The sequence below is a fragment of the Pantherophis guttatus genome, chromosome 2 (genome assembly GCF_059756535.1).
Source record: "Pantherophis guttatus breed Tessera chromosome 2, ASM5975653v1, whole genome shotgun sequence".
Taxonomy (NCBI): domain Eukaryota; kingdom Metazoa; phylum Chordata; class Lepidosauria; order Squamata; family Colubridae; genus Pantherophis; species Pantherophis guttatus.
The window spans coordinates 30,423,957-30,445,115 of NC_142064.1; the positions used below are offsets into that span (position 1 = coordinate 30,423,957).

The 21,159-nt window shown below is 39.0% G+C and overlaps 1 protein-coding gene and 1 long non-coding RNA gene across 4 annotated transcripts in view; one reads left to right on the plus strand and one right to left on the minus strand.

Annotated features, from left to right (window-relative positions):
- Positions 1–1,033: 1,033 nt before the first annotated feature.
- LOC148115062 (uncharacterized) lies at positions 1,034–5,311 on the minus strand. Of its 3 annotated transcripts, XR_015732088.1 has the most exons (3): positions 4,369–5,311; positions 2,580–3,647; positions 1,034–1,927 (listed from the first exon to the last, which is right to left on the minus strand). It is a non-coding gene; the product is annotated as an uncharacterized LOC148115062 (long non-coding RNA). The 3 variants fall into 3 exon arrangements; XR_015732087.1 differs by having other exon boundaries at positions 1,034–3,647; positions 4,544–5,311; XR_015732086.1 differs by having other exon boundaries at positions 1,034–3,647.
- Positions 5,312–5,845: 534 nt separating this feature from the next.
- Positions 5,846–21,159, plus strand: part of ZSWIM6 (zinc finger SWIM-type containing 6) — a 103,547-nt gene continuing 88,233 nt past the window's right edge. Inside the window, exon 1 of the mRNA XM_034440961.3 lies at positions 5,846–6,585. Coding sequence (XP_034296852.2) covers positions 5,865–6,585 — 721 coding nt within the window. The 5' untranslated portion in view covers positions 5,846–5,864. The remainder of the gene's footprint in view (positions 6,586–21,159) is intronic.

Genomic DNA, 21,159 nt, shown 5'->3' on the forward strand with positions numbered 1-21,159 from the left:
TGATCTGGATAGCTGTAACAGCATGAAAATAGATACTAGATGCTTCAGATAAAGAACAAACGCGTGACCTTAATGGATTTATCATAACAGGCACTTCTATGTTAACTTGGGTTTTGTTTAAAAAAATTGCATGAAATATGGACTCAAACCCTCAGTCAAGACTAAAAGTACTTTTTAAAACCATAATTTCTTTAGATTGAAAAAGAATTTAGTTATTCCATCTTGAATCTATTGAAAGGAAACTGTCAGCGCCAGGTTCCATTGCTTTCATAAACAATTGCATAGAAGAGGCTCTCTGGATCCCACTTAATGTTACCTGAGAAGTATACATTAAATTGAAATTGTTCACTAATCATTAACCAGAGCAGACGGTTAATACCAATATAGTCTTCTTTAAACACTAAATGCTTTAATTTTATCCAGTTTGTTAGCATGGATAAGCTTTTCACCATAAGGTGCCCACTTTTATTTAAGTTGGACCATATGTTAAATGAACTTATGTTATTCATCTAAATTGGCGTTTGTAGAAATAAGGCTCCTTTGACAATCTATAGCTACCCAAGAACTGCTTGATACACAGGTGTCACCTAAAATGTTTGCTTCTACTGTACAGATTCCCATACTAATATTGGAATGATGGGGTATGCTTAGCATGAAACAAAGACTGTGGGGAGACATAATAACTGTGTTCAAATACTTGAACGGTATTTAAAGAAGTAAAGTAAAAGAAGTTAAGCAAAAGAAAGGGCAGAATTGTTGAGAGTTCTTCCAGAAGACAGGAAAAAATGGATTTATATTACAAAGTAGATTTTGATTGCATATCAAAAAGTGTTTCTGAATAAGAAAAATACTTGACTTTTATAGCTTTTCTGCTCTAATGTATGTCAAAATGAGCTTTAAAAATTAAGGCAATATGCATTTATGAAGAAAGGGTAGTTGTCCCCAGGATTTTCAGATCTATTCATACCAGCATAGTTTTGGTAATTATAAAATGATGTCGAGTCTTAATAAAGAAACACAGCTTATTTTTCCATTAAAATGATTTACTTTTAATATTTTAATAACTTGTCCATCTATGTATTGTGTATTAAAAACAAGTTTTACTACTAAAATAAATCCTTTCTAAGTATTCCAAAAACATTATTAGAACTAACAAAATAAAGCACTGAGTTCATAGCAAAAGAAGCCATAATGAACTCTGAGGCCAGAGTATGGAGGGTTATGATCATAGTATTAGACAGCATTCCTAAATGTGTTTGTAGGTACAATAAGATTTCTTTAAACAGTTATGAAAAAAATCAAATAATTGTTCTTAGCATAGCTTTAATGTTGAAGATCGGACTTTCTCATTGTCTTAATCTGATCCAGTTTATTTTCTTGAATTCCACAATGTATTTTTAATATTGAGACAATACCAACTTCAATCAAAGGTATCTTAAATTTAAGAACAGGAAATTGTAATGACACACACTTTTCAACAGGTAAATACCGATATTTGCTTTGAAATAAATAATTAACTTATCAAGTAATTCATCTTCAAGGCATTCAAGTGAAGATAAACAAGAGCGGAAGGTAATCTCAAAAAAGTACAACTAGCAGAGATAATCAGGCTGTCTCAGACAATTAGGCAGGAAAAACAACACAATGTTGTTTGTAAAACAAAGAAGAATGTAGGTGAAAAGCATGCATCATTTATTCTTGCCAATTTAAATCTCCAGTTTATGTATAATTATTTTTAAAATTTGAGAAATTAAATACTAATAATTTTCTGACAATTTAATTTATACTTAACTTTATACAAAATTACTATTTACTGAGCAACCTAATTTTTGATAATAGTTCTCTGTAGTGTTAAATAGCATTCTACTCAGATGAGTTCAGCCTCATGATGTCTCTTGCTTATTCTCTTTTCAGTTACTTTATTTATCTATATAATATGGAAAAAATATATTAATTATATTACTGTTCCACTATAATTTTTCCCTGGGGGCCTATTACAAACTTATATGTAAGACTTATTGTACATTTATAACTAAAGAGCTGTAGGTACTTTCTAACATTTTCTTAAGTTAATTGTACTAGATCACCTTACCCACCCCAAAAACAAATATTACATACTTGCCTCAGATTTTTAATCCAGATTTCCTTGTTTCTAACATTAGGAAATGTTGGAAAGTTTATTTGGTTTTTCAAGCTCAAGCAAAAAGGAGTTAAGTTTCACCTTTCAGAGCTTCTTGGCTAATTATTTTTAAATGATTGACAAACATACCTGTAGATTTTCAGTCTAATGGCATATTTGAAGTACATATGTATTCCATTAAAAATTATTTTCTTCCTCCATGCTGTCTATAAGCTTAAAGGAAGATAAAATATATCGGCAATGACTTGGTATATTTTATTGATGTAAAGAATATGTGTGTGTAGCATTCTGTCCAGTATTGTAAATATATATGCTTTTTTCAGTGTACAAATGGATTTCTTGCGTAATGCAGACCCATAGTATGTCTCTGTTACATCTTTTCAGCAACATATACACTAATAACTAAATGAAAAGCTAACAGGCTTAGAAGAATACCTACTGTTAGAATTCTTAGCCTAAAATAATTTGCCAGTGATAGAAACGGACCATTATTCATCATGTCTGAAAAAGATAAAAAAAATAGGCATATAGTATTTCAGTTTTATTTTTTCAGCCTGTGTCATCTAAACAGCTAACTAGAAAGAAAATGAAAGCCATGTGAGGAATTGGGAAGATAATATTGAATAAACAAACAGCCTTTATAAATGATTTGTTAGAAGAAAAACCTTGGTTTTTCTACTGCACTAATAAGAAATACCAATGCAGTATGATTAGTAAGTTTATATTGTATATCACTGTAATTTCACTGTACACTTAACATACTAATATCCAGAAAGTATTTAAAACAGCATTTTATACAGATGAGGATTTTTTTAACGGCCAAACAGATATTCATATTTAGTTTTTATTTAACAAAATGTATCAGCGATGTATATCTCATACTCTCCCTGGTACAAGAACAGTCAAAAAGCAGGAAACCGAATAAGAAATATTACTTCATTTATCAATGTATTTATGATGAATGCCTATTTTACTACTCCAATTCCTAGGCTTGACTCCACAATGATGCTGCATGGCTGAAAATTTAAAAATGTAAAAACAACGTCATCATATATACGTAGATCTGAAGTTACAACCACAATCGAGATCAGAATTTTGATTGCTAAGCAAGGTGGTTAAGCGACATACACCCAATTTTACAACCTTTTTTTACCATGGTTAAGGGAATCACTGCAGTTAAGTAAATCATATGGTTGTTAAGCAAATTGGCTTTGCTTGTCGGAAGCCAGCTGGGAAGGTTGCAAATAACAATCACATGCCTCTAGGATGCTGCGACCATTATAAAGACATGCTGGTTCCCAAGTCCAAATTTTGATCACATGATTGTGAAGATTCTGTGACGGTTGTAAGTCACTTTCTGAGTGCTGTTATAACTTTGAACAGTCACCATACAATTGATTGTAAGTCAAGAACTACTGTATGAAAGAAAAAGAATGCAGCTGACGAGAAGACAAAACCAAAAGGCAAGTGGCTCAATGACCATGCTACTCCAAAGCCTTGGAGAATTCTGCAGAAATTCAAAAAAAATAGCAACAGTAACCATCTATGATGTGGCTGCAGAGAATATGCATAATGTTACAAAAAAACCTTTTATCTATCAAGCACTTAAATGATTAAGCTTTGACTGAAACTTTTAAGATCCATAAAGTACAACATCAAATAGGTATACAACATGTCAGCAATGACCTGATATACTTTATGTCAGCCAAATCAGTCAATCTCTATATGAAAAGAAGAAACAATAAGGGTCCAATTATTAGAATTATTTATTTATTTATTAGTCATATTTCTATGCCGCCCACTCTCCGAGGACTCTGGGCGGCTTACACCAATGACAGTATACTAAATAGCATATTGCCCCCTAACAATCTGGGTCCTCATTACTGTATTAATTATTGTATGAATTAATTGTATACCAAATACAAATATTTATTTGGTCATTTTCCAAGCAAGCTTTCCCCTTTTTCCTTCTTCTGAACTAGTACTGGGGCATAAACAAAATATAAGTCTATAAATCTCATGCAATAAGGGAGTTGTTGGTCTTTGGTACAAGATACATATACAGTGCAACGTTTTGATGATTTTATTGTATAGGACAGAGGAAAATAAACCACCACCCTACTTTATCTTTTTCCACATCTGAACTTCTAAACATTTTTGCTTATTTTCCACCACTTTTTTTTAAAAAATCCTTTTCCTTCACTGCATAAGGCAACAAGTTAAAGTACCCTCAAGAGAAGCCTGACTTTAGAGCCAGGAAGGTTTGATTGGCCACATTCTAGAAGTTGATTTTTTTGTCCTTGTCTTTTTTTCTATACCAGCCAACAGCCATGAAACTCCCAACGGTCTCCTATCCAAACACTATCCAGGATCAACCGAGGGCAGCCAGATGCTGCCACTCACCGAGATTATAACGTCTCTCTCTCTCTCACAGAGGTTTATACACCCTCTAATGAAATGAACTTAATCAGCAGAAAAAGATCTTTGTGCGTGGCAAATTATCTTCGGGCTAAACGTCATGCCACCACCGCATCGGGCTTCGTCAAGGAGCTTTTCCCTCACATTTCGAGCCCTAACCTCGGATACTTCTACGGTCCCATCCGTTCCTCAAAACCCTCCCTTCTTTTTCCTCCCGAGGGAAAGGCTTCTAACCGTCGAGGGAACAAAGGCGAACACCGGAGCGTCGGAACCACCAGAAACAGCCACCTCAGCAAAGCTCAAACCACCCGAAAATATCCACCTAACGAAAAAACGCGCTCCTCCGGCTCATCGCAACCACGCCTGGCTGGGAGGAACGTCATCACCGTCCGAGTTTCAGCGCCCGAGAACTAAAAAAAAAAAAAAAGACTGGAAAAGGCCTGCAAGCCTCCCCCTTTAAGGGCTCCGCTGGTCGCTCGACCGACCTCCCGTTTCCGCTCAGGCGCAGCGCCGCAGACTAACGGACAGCGACCGTCGGACGCCCAGCCCGCGCGCTGAGGACAGCGCTGCTACCGTATTTTTTCCTCGGCGCGCGGACAAGAGAGGAGTTTTTTTTTTCCCCCGCCACCCCCGCCTAGGGCGGATTCCGCCTTCCCGGCCGCGACTTTCCCGGGAGAGGCGAAGAGAAGCCCGCGGGGTGGAGTAACGCGCCGGGCCCGCCCAAGGCCGCCTCTTTCGCATTCCTTTCCCTAAACGGTGCCACAAGAGGAAGACCCCCCCGAGCCCCGCCCCTCTCCCCCGTCCGCCCACCAAGGGAGGCGCCGTCCCCCGAGAAGAAGAAGGAGGAGGTAGTCTTGGGCGTGGTCGCCGCCGCGGCGTAACGCTCTCGCTCGCGCGCCCCTGGCGCGTCTCCTTTTACCTCCCTATCCGCTCGGTACGTGCTTCAGAGAGCCGCGCGCGCGGAACCCCGCCCCCTCGCCCCTTTGGGATCGGCCGAACGCGGCCCTCCGGCTCCCATCTCCACCCTACCATGTTTGAACACAGCCGCCGCCAGCCCGTCACGGCTGACGCGGCGAGCACACGGCCGCAGGGCGCGTTCTATTTATGTTTGTGGCCGCTGGGTTTTGCATATGCCCGCCCCTTGCTCCTCCCCTCCTTTTGTGGGCCAGGCGGAAGGGCCCCTCCCCTTTTGCCCGTATATAGCGCTGGTAGGCGGGACCTGCCGCTCCGGCAATCTCTCGCTGCCTTCCTGGTGCCGTTTATAGAGTAAAACCACTTCCGCTGTCTGCTTAGAAGCGGCGCGATCATGGCGGAGCGCGGACAGCTCCCGACCCCCGCCAAGCGCCTTTGCTGCAGACCCGGCTATGGTGCTGGCTGCAGGCCGGGGCAGCGGGCGGGCGGTGGCGGCGGCGGCAGCGGCGGCGGCGTGGGTGGCGGCCTCGGCGGCGGCGGGGCACTTTGCGTCGCGGGACCTTCGTCGGCCGCCGCTGCCGCTTCCTCCGCCGCCGTCGCTTTCCCCTCTGCCCTCGCCGCGGCTTATGCCGCGTTCGGAGTGCTGCCCTTGGGCAAGACGCAGAGCCCGGAGTCCTTGCTGGACATCGCGGCGCGGCGGGTAGCGGAGAAGTGGCCCTTCCAGCGGGTGGAGGAACGGTTCGAGCGCATCCCGGAGCCCGTGCAGCGCCGCATCGTCTACTGGTCCTTCCCCCGCAGCGAGAGAGAGATCTGCATGTATTCTTCCTTCAACACCGGCGCCGCCGCCGAGGATTCCTCCGCCGGCAGCGTTTCAGCCGCTTCCTCGGGCGGGGGAGCCGCCTCCGTAGCTTCCACGGGTACCGCCGGCGGTGGCGCCTCTCTCACCAGCGCCGTCTCCAACAACCTCGGCGGAAGCGGGGGGACCAACAACGCCTCGCCCGGCGGCGGCGGCGGCGGCGGCGGGACGGACCCCGCCGCCGACGAGAACCGCCTGCCCTTCCGCAGGGGCATAGCTTTGCTCGACGGCGGCTGCGTCGACAACGTCCTGCAAGTCGGTGAGTCATTCGGGCTTCGGTGGGTGGAAGCGGCGGCGGGAGGGTGATGCCATCGTTTCTCCCCTCCACCCCCCCCCCACGCCCCGCTTTGCTTCCCGTCCCAGGGCTTCGGGTCACGGTCTCTCCCTCCCGCCCGCATTCTTCAAGCTGACTCTCTTGGCTCATTCACCTGTACGGTCGGCCGCCTTCCTCTTGCTCCAGCCGCCCGAAACACTCCCCCCTTCCTCCTCCCGTCAACCTTTTTTCTCTTAAGTTTTCTTTATTCTCCTTCCCTCCGTCAGTTCCCTAAGAATACAGACTGGCCGGGCACCTTCCTTCTCCCCGCACCCGCCCTCCCCCTCCCCCTCCCGGTAGCTTCTCCTCCTTTAAATCTCCTGTCTTCAGGCTCCTCCACGTAATTCCAATTTGCCTCTTTGCACCCAATCAAGCAACCGCCCTCATATTTCTTGGGAAATACTTTATATATTTGTTTAAAAAAAGGCATTGGGGATCCCAGAGCATTCTAATCCTATGGCCAGTGGCTTGTTTTTGCTGTCCCGGCACCTTCCAGCACCTTACATTTCCCATCTTTTTATCCTATACAGTATCCTCCATCGGTACAAAGACCCATAGCTGTTACTTTTTTTTCTTCTCTTTCTTCTCCTCATTTTCCTCCCCCAAATATCAAGGAGTATGAATGGCAATGAATCAGCAGGAGAATCCTCTGGGAAGCTTGGCAGGGAAGGAGGGAGGGAGGGAGGGAAGGAGGGAGGGAAGAGTGTCTTTGGGATTTGCCAGGAGAGACTGTGAGCCTTTAAACAAAGACATTTCTAGGACAGCAGCACTTGAGAAGGAAATAACATCTAGCCTTGGTTTGGCACAGAGTCCTAGAGTGCTTTTGTGTCCAGCCTGCATCTCCAGGTTTTTTTTTTTGTTATCGATGGCAATGAGGGTAGGTCATTGGGTCATAAAGCTGTCAGATTGCTGATGAAACAACGAAAGTCTGTCTGCGATGCAGGGGCGGGGAAAATGGGCTGCCAAGGAGAAACTGTTGTGCAGGAAGGCAAAGCCTGTTTCAAGGGCTGCCAAATAGATCCAGGATGTATGTAGTTGGTTTCTTTTTCTCTCATTCTATCTTGCTGCAGAGCAGGCGAGACTCTGCTGATTCCTTCATGAAATAATACTTTCCCCCTGCAGTGCTTGGGGCTGTTCTTTCCATTCCTCTTTAACTCCTGCTTTCTTTCAGTCATGGAACTTTGGAGGTGGATTTCCATCCTATTTCTGCCCTTCAAGGAGGTGAAGGTGGGGAGTGGTTACTTCTTCCAGTTAAGGGGGTGCTAAGGGTCTGTAGGACGACTTCCCTTTCTCTTATGTTTGGATTGGAAGGTCTGCCTCTGCTCGAAGGGCAAAATGGATAGATGGTTCCCTTTTTAAAACTTCCTGCTCAGGGCGAGGCGAGGCTCTCTGTGGTGCTCAGCCCTTTTTGTTGATTTTTCAAGAGAATTATATTTGGTCAGTACATCTGTGATGGCTTTTTGGAAATCCCCCCCTGATGCATCCTTCATTTTCATGTTTGCTTCATTTTCAGAGAGATTTTTTTTTTCTCCATGAAAAGGGGAAGCCAAACAAAAGAGCTTCTTTCATTGCTTTTCAGTGTCTGCAAAATAGCAAGGAGCTGACAATGGGAAAGGCAATCTGGAGATGTTAAAGCTGCACAACTCTGTTTGTCCTCTGCGCAGATTTGCTCAGTTTCCTCTCTTGGAAATGTAAATGCAATCTATGAGTTTTGTGGGTTTCTTCTCCCCCACTTTCTAACGATCCGCTACGTAGAAGTGATTTTTGGAAAAGGCCATTCAGGCTTTCCTATGTAAGATCTGTGTTTTCTTGGTATTTAAACATGTGGCTATTTCAGTTAAAATTGCCATCTGTGTTACTATGGGATTTATATCTGTATCCAAGCTAAAAGGTTAAGGCCAGCCTGAGTCAAAATGGAATTGTTGAACTAAGGCAGACCTCATTCTCCCCATATTGCCTTTCTGCTTTTGCTGCAAATGGTTTAGCTTTGGGCACTCCCCTAAGTTCTAATTAACATTCCTCAAGACTTCTGTATCTATCCCTCTAGCAGAAGTTGGAGGCACCTCTCCATTTGTGGTGCCACCACTAGAACAGAGCCTCTTCTGGTTTGGCTGGTCTTGCTGAGAACTCCCCCCTCCCTTCCCCGCTTGACTCCACTTGTAAGGGATGAGAAATGACAGTAGTGTATGTAGCGAGGGTTTCTTGGCTGATTACATTTAAGCTTGGAATTCACTGTGAAAATAAAGCCAAGAGGTGATAAATAAAAGATGCAATCTTCTCTGAGAGACAGACACCCAGCATGGGTTTAGCTTTGCTTGCTTTCAGCATTTAGAAGAGGCCTCATTAAGAAATCCTGAAAAGGGGAGGGGGAACCCTGTGAAACATCAACCGGAGAAGGGAAGGGATCTTGAACGATGTTGTCAAAGGCCAATGCAAGGCCATATGCATGAATACCACTTGTGTCCACTGCTGCTTTTGGAACAGTTAAACATCCAGTAAATACTTCATGTTAAAAATGTACTTTCATTTTTTCCTTACATGATCTGTTTGGAAAACCTCCAGATTAGTAATGTATGGAAACTTTGCCTTTTACAGCATTATTTAAAACCTGACTTTATATGGGTGTGGTAAGAGAAAATACAACAAATCGGGAGGTTTCCCAAATCATGTATATGCATTACTGTATTTGCATGCTGTTCATTCCCAAGGGCTCTGAGGACTAACAGTCAGGATCAGCATACAGTAATAATTTCCTGCAGTAAATGCTGGGCTTAGTAGGATTGATGAAAAAGTTGTACATAAGACAAGCAGACTAAACGGAAAAAGATTCACAGGTGAGCAGACTCTTGTAAACGGTCCTTTTCTTTAGATGTTGAATTCTATTATCATTTTAGATACTGTTTTTTAAACTGGTTTAGATAATTGTACAGCTTAACCTTTAGATTCATGGGAAGTTGCCTTTGAAGCTGCTTTAACACAGCCCTTTGATTAAGAAAATGTTTGTATAAAAAAAACCGTACAATGTATTGTGTACGGTGGATGACCAATCCACCTGGGTCAACTATTGGAATAGCAACTTGTTCAAATACTGTGCTGCAGAATGGCATAATTTCTACGTAAACATTTTTAGTGCTGGTTAATATATTGTCAATGTTAAACATTTAACAGTAGTGACAAATACTATTAGTCATTTAGTTTTGTTATCTGAAATTTAACAAAAACGCATTATAGGAAGTTCAGATTGTTGCCTCTTCTGACTTAGTATTGTCAGCACTGCCCTAGACTCTACAGTCTGCCTGCAAATTCTAAGTATTAAACTGCAAATTCTAAGTATTAAATTCTAAGTATTAAATAGAACTTTTCTCATGCCAGGTTGGAACTCTGTCACTGAACTAATTAAAATAAAAATTACTTGGAATTGTGTTAAATGACAGTTTATATGCCATCTCTGCTATAATATATAGTCCTGTAGTCAATCTTATTGCTAAAAACCTGCATCATAATTAAACATACGGGAACATATTTTAAAATGTTTTTAATAGGCTAGAATTATGTCTCACATGGAATATCCTATGCTTCCATATTATTGTCTGATGTTCCATAGTTAGAATTTTTAAAATAAAAGGTAATATGTTTGTCAAACTGTGGTCAAGGTTAGTTGCCAATTTGTTCTATACAGAAAAAAAGTCTAAGGATTGCTTTTTAAAAAAATAAAAAATGCATATCATTCTTAGTTCTTTAGTTCCTTGAATCTAGTGCATAGAGAGAATATCCACAGCTATTACTAAATAACCATAGTTGCATATTATATATTTGCATAAAAGCAATGTGGGGGAATTATTTTTTTAACCATATTTAGTGTTAACGTTTAGAATGAAAAAAATGGGAATATATGGTATGTTTATCAGAAATCTAGATATTTTTTATTATTTTTAATAAGAGATTAAGATGGCTTTGTCCCTGGCTGGATTTGACCTGCAAAACAATTAACCAACCACAGAAATTTGCTATTTTTCAGAGAGCAGGATTTGTACTCTTGCAAGGCTACTAAGAACAAACATTTTCTAATGTTTATAGTAGACAAGCAATTAGCATGTCATTCTTTGTAATGAGAAACCTTACAGTCATATAAAAAAACAAGCTTAAAATGATTTCGTTCCTTTGGAGCTCAACCCTTTGTCTATAGGTACACTTTTCTCCTTGGCTAGTGTTTTCAGTAAATAAAAAATAATTGAAAATTATTAATGAAGTAACCTGGACATAAAAACCTTAACTACATTGATGGAATTTGGAGCATCTAAACATCTGATCTTGGATTTTAAAGTTTGCAAGTCCTAATAATGCACTACATATTTATTACGAATTTTCATTCAATTGTGTCTATAGCTTGCTTGGTTTAAATAATTTAGTTTTCTGATTGCTCTTTCAGATATCAGCATCTATCTTTGCTACTGTGGCATGATATATTGGAGAGGGATGTCTCATGCCAAAGGAGCTGTAGATTGAAATGTGATAATTCCAGTTGTAGTTTCATTTGTACACCTGTGTAATAATTGCTTCATAGCTGATGCCGTGAAATTTAAAGGAGATTCGTATATTTTGGAGAAAAAAAAAATTGTAACAAGGAAGTGTGGACAAAACTACAGTCTGAGTCAGGGTCTGCTGCAGATTTTGTCGTGCCTCTTCTCATTCATGAGGACTTCTTATTCTCCAGGGGAGAATAAGATTCTGCATAAGATTCCAGTACCCATAAAGTCAGGATCTAATAAACATTTCTTTTTTCTAAGATGTTGGCCTGGTTAATCTTCCTGTGTTATGATTTTAGGACTGAGAAATAATTCTGTTTCCAACCAGAGCATATTTAAATGATTTTTGCATAGTTAATTTGAAAACCAGTTTATAGTTATTTTTTATGAGCCAGTACTTCTGTCCGTTAATATGTTTCTAAAGATTACCTTTTTGAAATGTTTTTTTTAGCAGTGCCTGTTTTCTATTCGGTTCCAGCTCATATATTAGATTTTATTGGGATATTAGAAGTCAGATGGCTTTTGAAATGAAGATTTACTTGATTATTATCTCATTTCTAGGCAGAATTTTTAATCTGCATACTTGATGACTGTGTTATGTTTTGCACATTTTGGCACTAACTATGGAGTGCATAAACCACACCCTATGCATGTGTAAAGTTAGTAGTAAAACAAAAATAGCTAAAACATTTTATATTGCACAACTTAAAATATTTCTAGAGGGTAAGCAGGTTAGAATTTCACCTACTAGTTAATCCAGTTTTGATGCCAAGAAAACCTATTGAGTGTTCATGCAGTACAACACCTGTAAGTTGTGTATACCTGTAAGTACAAAGGTGGGTGTATTTATTTGATTTTTTTCCCATCAAAGCCACCTGATAGATTATACCTAGGCGTTCCAAAGCCAGTTGAATTTTAGTACGATAATACTAAATGCAGATGGCATATAAATAATCAGATTGTCTCCTCTAGTTGCTATATTTTAATATCAGGTACAATTCCTTAAATTCAGTTTATTCACAGTCTTTGAAACAAAAGATGATTCAAAGACTGGCTGGAGGATATGGTTGTGCCATTGTTCTAGTTCACACAGCTGATAAGTCATAATGCAGTTTATCTGATTTTATCTTAATCTCTTCTATGAAAATAGTTACTGTAGTGTGTGAAGATGATTTACATGTTTTTCTGTAGAAAAAAAAATGAATATAAATTCTTTAAATCTTTGTAAGAATTTTATCTCCCTATTGAAATAATTTCCCAGTCTCATCTGTAAGTTTTTTTTTTTAAAGATGAACCCAATAGCACTTTATTGCTTTAGAACAATCCATTTATTCTGTCTCCAATTTCTGCATGTTAAGGTTCCTAACTCTCAACTCCTGTTAAGGTCCCTAACTAAATTGGGCCTTTTTCTCAGAAACAAGTATTTCATTCTGAAACAGCCATATTTTGGTTACAGTATAAATGAAGAACATGAGTTTTAAAATCTGTAAATGGAAACTGAAACAGTCTGCAACAGTAAATCTGTAAAAGGAAACTTTTTTTTTAAAAAAAATAAGACCTTGTTGCAAGTGAGTACATGTGACAGTCTTTGAAATAGCTGGAAATTGTGTTTGGGCAGTGGCTGAAGAAGTCTGACATTAATTGGAACAATGCTGTAGAACTTGTCAGTAAATTTAAATTCTCCCTTCTGGGCTTAGCTGATTGGATATGCTGGAAGCACATTTAAGAAATTAATGTGTTGGAAATCTAGGTGATTTACCTCTTGTCTTGTTTTAGCAACTTGTCTGTTTTTATAAGTTCTTCTTTTATTGTTAATTGGTGTCAGATTCACTGGTGATAATAAAGAGATTCACGAAAGACTCAGCAGAAACGGAAGGTCAGATGGAAGGGAGGAGAATTATTGGGCATAAATTCCAGGGGTTCTCTTATTCCATGAAGTTTGAAACTAGGAAATGTTGGAATTTTTAGGCACAAGGTCCTTGCTAATTTTTACACAAGCTGGTAATTTTTGGCCCTATTTAAATAAGCCCTTTAAACCTGGCTCTACCCCATGCCTGTATGAGAGTGGGCGATTTTATTCGTTAAATTTATGTTTATTTGCAGCCTATCTCTCCATGGGGCTACTCTAAATGGCTTACAACAATAAAAAGGAAGAAAAGGAATGGAGTGCAAACGGAAGAGAAATAAAATAATGGATCAATAAAATAAACAGTGACAAGGAACACAATGAGAATAATACATTCAGTATGATAACCAGAAAGATGGATGGGTAGAGAATAGAGAGCAAAGGGTGGGGGGAGGGGTGGAGTTTGCCACCAGTCTAGTAGCCACTTCCAGTGTGGAACTCCTCCATTTGATCTCCTGGCCAATTGGCAGAGCCAAATCCTCAGTCTCTTGCAGAAGGATAGAATGATGGGTCCCTTGTGAGGTATTTTGATCTTATGAATGATTCTTGGCTCCCCTCCCCTGGACTTTTGAATGATGCCATTTCTTTATTTTTAATCTTCTGTTTTAATTGCTATATTTTGTAAGATGCCGAGAGCGAAGATGGATTGGGGCAGCCTGTAAGTTATTTAAAAAGATTAATTCCATGATAAATATATTATTAAAATCTTAATTATTTCACTAACAGAGTGTTTTAATAAACTTTCATGTGTGGGCAGTTAAACAGTGCTGGATTTGAGACCAGGGATTGATGAGGTACAGGTTGGGTAGAGCACTCAGGTTCTCTTACAGCAGGTCCAGATTGCTCACAGCTCTGAGCAGGACCAGCTGTCTGTGCCTCCACTGGCTGTTTCCTCTACAGCAAGGGTGTCAAACTCAAGGCCCGAAGGCCGGATCCGGCCCACGGGGTGCTTAGATCTGGCCCACAGGGCCACCCTGAAATAGCGAAGTGCCTCTGCCAGCGAAAATGGTACTCAAGAGGACCATACACGGCCCTCCCGAGCTCCTGTTTTTGCTGGAAGAGTGCTTGGGCTGCCATAGGTGCCCCCGACATCAGGAATGTCAAGCTGGCCACATCCCCCCAGCCTCCCCGAAGTCAAACACAACCCTGATGTGGCGCTTAATGAAATCAAGTTTGACACACCTGCTCTACAGCCACAGCCCCAAGGCTAGTCCTGTTCCATAATAGGTAAGAACCAAGGTTCATGAGAGTCCAGCAGATTGACCAAGATGGAGGAGGAGCCAAGGCAAAACCAGTTATTGCAGACAAAACTGGTTGTTGTCTAGTTTAGATAACATGGTGCAATAATTGCTTTATTAAATTATGCATTTGTAGATATTAGGTTATTTTATTTATTTATTTATTTATTTTATTAAAATTTATATGCCGCCCTTCTCCCGAAGGACTCGGGGCGGCTCACAAGTATAAAATGACAATAAAAGTTAAAGGTTAGAGATTAGGACATCTAAATATTTGAGATTCTTTACTCCACAAGAAATTCTTAAGACATAGTACAGAACTTGAACTATATATGGTCATCTTGAACTATATATTGCCATCTTGAAATGTTTAGAATACTTTAGAATACTTTTAGATAGTGGCTAAGTAACTGGAACATGATTTATTATTAGAACAGTTGAACTCTGCATTATGTATTTAGAGGTATTAAGCTGTAATACCTCTAAATCTTGTGGGATGTATTTCTGAGTAGAAAATCATTATATGGAAAAATGTAATTTAAAAATTAGAGAGGTCCAGCCAAGTTGTATACTTTGAAGTCCCATTGATCTGAATGGGAAAGGGCTAAGCACATTCATAAATCTGGAAGCTAGACTTAGCTTTGTCAGGACAATGTCTACATTATTGTAAAATGAAAATATATGAATATGTTTAAATTCACTGTGTGACCAATCCTATCTTCACTTACTGGTATTTCATAATGTAATGTTATTTTGTAAAGTGAAATAATTTTTTAACATTTTTTAATATTTCACTTTTGCTAGTTCAAGATAGACTAACACTTATAAATATGTTATGCAATACAACACCTGTATATTGTGTATACCTGTAAGTACAAAGGTGGATGTATTTATTTGACTTTTTTTTATTAGATTATACCTAGGCACTCCAAAGCCAGTTGAATTTTAGTACGATAATACTAAATACCGATGGCATATAAATAATCAGATTATCTCCTCTAGTTGCTATATTTTAATATCAGGTACAATTCCTTAAATTCAGTGTGTTTTTAGGTATAATTTTTTAAAATACCTTTACAAACTAGATGTCTGCATTTGGAGTCAAGCAACTTTGAGCTTTGAACCTAGCAAAGTAACCCTGTTTACTTTGTTTATATCCATTTATGAAACGTGGTGGCACTATATAGCTTATGGTGTAAAACTAGGTGTGTTTATAACTTCTGTGAAGAAATAAAAAATATTATGAAAGTAATCGTGCATTGATATCTAGCCAGATAAAAATAGAATAAACTTTAAATTCAAGAGCTATTTGAAATAGTGTCTAATATTAAAATACATTTTAATTGTATTTCAGGTCTTATTGAGACCAAGTGATAATAAGAAATGCCTATGTGAACATAGGACACTTCATATGGGCAAGAGCAGTGCTTTTCAACCTTCAATCAATGTTTATGATGTGTGGTCTTCAAGTCCCAGAATTCAAGCCATGCTGGCTGGGGAATTTTGGGAGCTGAAGTCCACACATCTTAAACCCACTAAGGTTGAGAAACACTGGGCTAGATTAAAGTAGTGGCAATGAAGCTAGTGGTGAAGATCTTCTGGCACAGGAAGTTCCAGATACCCGACGGGCCGCTGGATTGAGCTTCAGCTTTTTAAATAATTATGCAAATAACTTGTCTACTTAGGATGTTGGCTGGCAGGGAAAACTGTCTCTAATGCAAGTTCACTAAGACTTGTTTAACTTATCTAGAGTCTCAGACATATTAAATATCAACTACATGTCTGATGGCTGTATTATATTTTCTAAATGTTTGAATTCCCCTCTCCCACCGCCCCGCTTCTCCAACTCTTTAACTGTAGGAATTTTTGTTTGCTGCTGGGCTGCATTTAATTTCAGGTCTGACTCATTTTATTGAACATGTAAGTTGCTCTTCTGCACTTGATAGCAGTGCTGTTTCTTGAGCAAAATGTGTTTCCCACTTGAGTCAGCATGAAAAGGATTTTCTATTAAAGCAGTCAGCTGTTTACTTGAGAACAGCTGATAAAATTTCATAGTTTCAGGCTCAAAGGGTAAAATGAGCTTGTCCTTTAGGCAGGTTTGGATAGATTCCAGGCTTTGAGAAACAACTTGAGTATCCAAGGAGTGGATTTCCTCCCCCCCCCTCCCCCCCTTTCTCTCTCTTCCATTTAGCCTCCTATTCAGGAGCCCAATGATTGGGTAGAAGGTAACGGGTGATTTTCTGTATGATTAAAACTAAAGCTTGTAAATGCTTGTTTATTTCTAGATAATAATAGCAAATTTTTAGATATGAGTAATTAAAAAATAGTGGCAGTTCAGTTTAAATGTATAAATAAGAATAGAATAGAAAAATAGAATTTTTTTCTATTTTTCATGCATATATATATATGATTCCATCCTATTATATACTGTATAAATGTACTCATCCAGCTGAAGGATCTAAGATCACAATTCTAAGATACAATTAATACGTTTTAGTTAATAATTTGAAGGGGAAATGGGGAAGATGCTTTGTCCTGATAAACACAAATATCTTAAGACACATTGCCATATTAATTTTTCTCCTGATAACTAGAATTTTTACATTTTCAAAATATAATGGCCTTTTTTTCACTTTAATAATGAATTGGATGTAATTTCTTTTGGGATGCTCCAGGTAGCAAGGGAGCCAATTTTATTTTTTATTTTTTCCATTTCTTTCTGCAGCTCTGAAGGATTACTTCTATTGTTCCTCAGTCCCCCTGAGCACATTTTTAAGGTGTGAGAGAATATCAGCAAAAATCACCTCCTCTTATTTTATCAGCAAAAATCACCACTATGAGAAATCTTTAGAATTTGAAAGCAGTCCATTGTTTATATAACAGCTTCTAGACCCCCCCCAGACCCTCCCCCCAGAAATATAAGATAGTTATTGTAGATCAGGAATGGACAGTTTATGGACTTCTACCTGATAATGGCAATCAATAATGTTCATTGTTTTTAATGATCATAGACTGTGTTGCTGACATCTTCTGTTAATCGATGTTAGTGAAGTAACTAAGTTAAAAAAAAAACATGCTTAGGTTGTTAAATGTCTGGATTTAGATGCTGTTCCTCTTCATTGGCATGATCAAACTACTATCTGCAATCTATTTGGTAGATTGTAGGTCTATGAAATAGGTATGTAAATTAATAACAAAGTATCCAAAATATTACTAGAGTTATAATTTTAAAATTGTTGAAAAGTTTTTAAGGTTGTGTTTCATTTGGAATATAAATTTATTGTATTTTTCAGAGTATAAGACACACTTTTTCCCCACCTAAAAGAGGCTGAAAATTTGGGTATGTCTTATACTTTGAATGTAACCCCGCCCACCCACCAGCCCCCACCCTTCGGCCTCCGTGCGTCCTCTTCCTGGCTGCAGAGATTGCCACTGACAAGGGCTTGTGTTTTTGGGCTCCGCACTGCCAAAGCAAATTGCTGCCGATCGCCGCCCAAAAACGCGACGTGTTTAGAGCAGTGGTGAAATCCTCTGTGGATTGCCACTGGTTTGCTGCCCATGCATGCGCAGTGCACACCAAAAGTACACTGCGTGTGCATGCACAGTGTGCGCCAAACACTCACTTTGCACGGAAAAAGGCTTGGGAAGGTAAGTAGAACAGCGAGGGGGGGGGAAACAGCTGTGCTGCGTGATTTAGCTTCGCTAGAAAGCAGGATTTCCTGCTTTCTAGTGAATATAAACCGTGTGGCACAGTTGATCGTCAAAAATACCAGTTCGGATGAACCAGTAGCTTTTTAACTACCGGTTTGCCAGCACTGGTAGCTTTTCTTTACTACCAGTTCGCCCAAACTGGTGCGAACTGGTAGCATTTCCCCCCTGGTTTGGAAGCTGAAAACGCGACATGTGGTGCCCAAAATGACTACCCGGAACAGCTGCTGCCTTCTCTTACCCCTTCTACGCTTCGCCTGCTTTAGTCACTGGAGTTCTCTCTGAGGATCAGCTGTGCCTTTGAAGCTGTTTTTCAGCCCCAACCAGCCCCAACCTCAAAACCAGTGAGCGAACTAATGTGCTGAAGCTGACGAGGCTAAGGACGCTAGCCAGATGAATACCTGGTAGGCAGAATTTTTTTTCCCTATTTTCCTCCCCAAAAACTAAGGTGCGTCTTATACTCGGTGCGTCTTATACTCCGAAAAATATGGTAATTTTCAAAAGTGGCATGAATAACGTAAAACCAGTATTGCTTTCTTTCCAATCTAGTGTGTCTACTAGCTCATAATTTTGACATTTCTTAATGTATATTATGAGTTTATCAATGGCCTTTATAAGCATTGAGGGTAGATATTATTGTCTACATTTGTATGAAGCTATGGAAGGCTAACTGACTTTAAAACTGTGTTTTGTTGGTTATGGCTCAAGCCAGAGTGCTTTGGATGTGTTGAGTAGTGCCTGAAGGGAGATATGTAATCTTCCTTGTGCAGCATCTTCTGTGATCACTTTTCTATTGAACAGACAAGGAAGATACTGAGTAAGAAGAATAACCCTTGTTGGACACTATTAAGTAAGTTATGGCTTTCTCAGTCAACCAAATAGATGATAAGTGATGTTATGTAGTGTGATTTGACAGTGGCATATGACGAGAAATATAGCAATGGCTTGTCTCCCCACAAACACCACAGCTTGTTGCCAATTGGTCACATATGAAGGAAGGAAACTTAGTTAGACATTTCCTTTTATGTGCCCTTTTCAAGAGAAGAACATTTTGACATTCGATTCTTGATTTTTCCTTTAATGTTCATTAGTAATAGGTCTTGGTGGAAAAACTTTGTCTTCATGAGGACTGAGGTCTCCAAACGAGTTATGGCAAAAATAGAGTTACGGGTTTTCTACTTTCGAAAATACAAATGTGCTAATATCAATACTTCCAAACGGGTGCTTCACTTTTTCCTTTTAGATTATGCCGGCCAAGCGTTATTTGGAATTGTTTTGTCTAAGGAAAATTCTGTAAATAAGCATAGTCCTCATGAACTAATTTAAAAGTCACATGTTCTTTTCTGTAATGTTCTGTCTACATTATCAAGATCAGTCTAAATGCCTGGGACAGCTGTAAGTTTTTTATAGTCAAGACATTTAATTTTTAATATAATTTTATTAACAATAGCTATTTTAATAATGTGTAATTACATGAACTTTATCTGGTATCATTAATGACAAAATAGATACATATAGTCCTTAATTTATGGCCACATTTGAAACCAAATTTCAGTTGTTAAAGAGGTTGTTAAGTGAATTGCACCAGATTTTACCATCTTTTTTACCACAGTTCTAAAGCGAATCATAGCAGTTGTTAAGGAAATCACCCAGTTATTAACTGAATCTGACCTCCCTTGTTGACTTTGCTTATTGGAAGCCAACTGGGAAGGTTGAAGATAATGATCACATGACCCTAGGATTCTGCAACCATTGTAAATACATGCTGGTTGCCAGTTGCCCAAATTTTGATCACATGACTGTGGGTATCTGCAGTGGTCATAAGTGCAAAGACTGGTGGTAAATCATTTTTTTCAGGACCGTTCTAAACTTTGAATAGTTGCTATATGAGTGGTTGTAGGTCAAGGACAGTTTACAAAATCATGGCATAGAAGAAATACTATCTAAATAAACTATATAAACTTTTGGAAGGCTAGCTCCAAAGCTACAGCAATAATGATTACTATATCCATTTGTCAAGGTTAACACAGGTCAGTAACTTCTTAGAGGTTGCAAAAATGTTCTTGATTAGCTACCTTGTGTTTCTGGAATAAAGTTCCTAATGAACATTAAAATAAGATTTTTAGTATGTTTGACCTCATTATTTTTTAAAAATAAAAAGTCTGATCTTTGTATATGTAACTCAGTTTGAGTCAGTGAATCTGGTAGTATTAGCTATGTTTTGGTTTCTAAGTATTAGATGCTAGTTTCTAAGGGAGATGCTTCCCAAACACATGGGATGAAATGATCTGAAAATTAGTTAAAGTGTCTGGTGAGCTCTCAAACTTCAGCTTTTCAAAACATGTTTTCAAATGTCATGGATATGAATATAATCCATGACATTTAGTGATTTGAGATCTTAGTCTTCGATAAAATAAGTTCTGTACTTGGTGAACTTTATGATCAGAAGTTCTCCTGTTCCAATCTTTCTTAGATGAAGCTCAATTCTGATCCAGAAATATTTAAACCGTACAAAGGCTTAAACTTGGCTTGAGCTACCTTAATATTTGGAAACTTACATTGCCATGGATTGCTCAATTTCATATGCACTTATAATTTTAAGGAGTCAAATTAAGCAATCCCATCCTTTATAGTCCTTCGTTGACTATTTTTTTAAGAGAAAAAGTGATTCCAGATTAAAGTTCATTATGCTAAATGAACTTTAAATTTTTGTAATTTAGCAGAAGGCAGTGAGTAAAGATCTAAAATGTTTTTGCTCCAGTATAAAATAAAATGTTGTTCCACAAATGTATTTAAAAGTTTGGGTTACAGTTAGGGTCAGATCTGTTTCTATATAAACAGGTTTTTATTACATTGGGATGAATCCAGACTTTATCATAATGAGTGGTAGTCTAGAAGGTTATTCCTTAGAATTCAGAAGAGATTCTTTGCACACAGGAGACCCACTAATAAAACATTTGTCTTTGAATTGCTAGAACAGCTACAATTTTTGAATGGCTTATAGGACAGTTTCTTGCCTATTTTTTCATGCGTTTGCATATGGAGTCAACTGGGAAGAGCTTTTAAAGCAGTTGCAAGAGTTGTGCAAAAGAGGTGGCTGCTTGAATTGATTGAAGAGAGGTGGCTCATTTGTGCTCTTGCA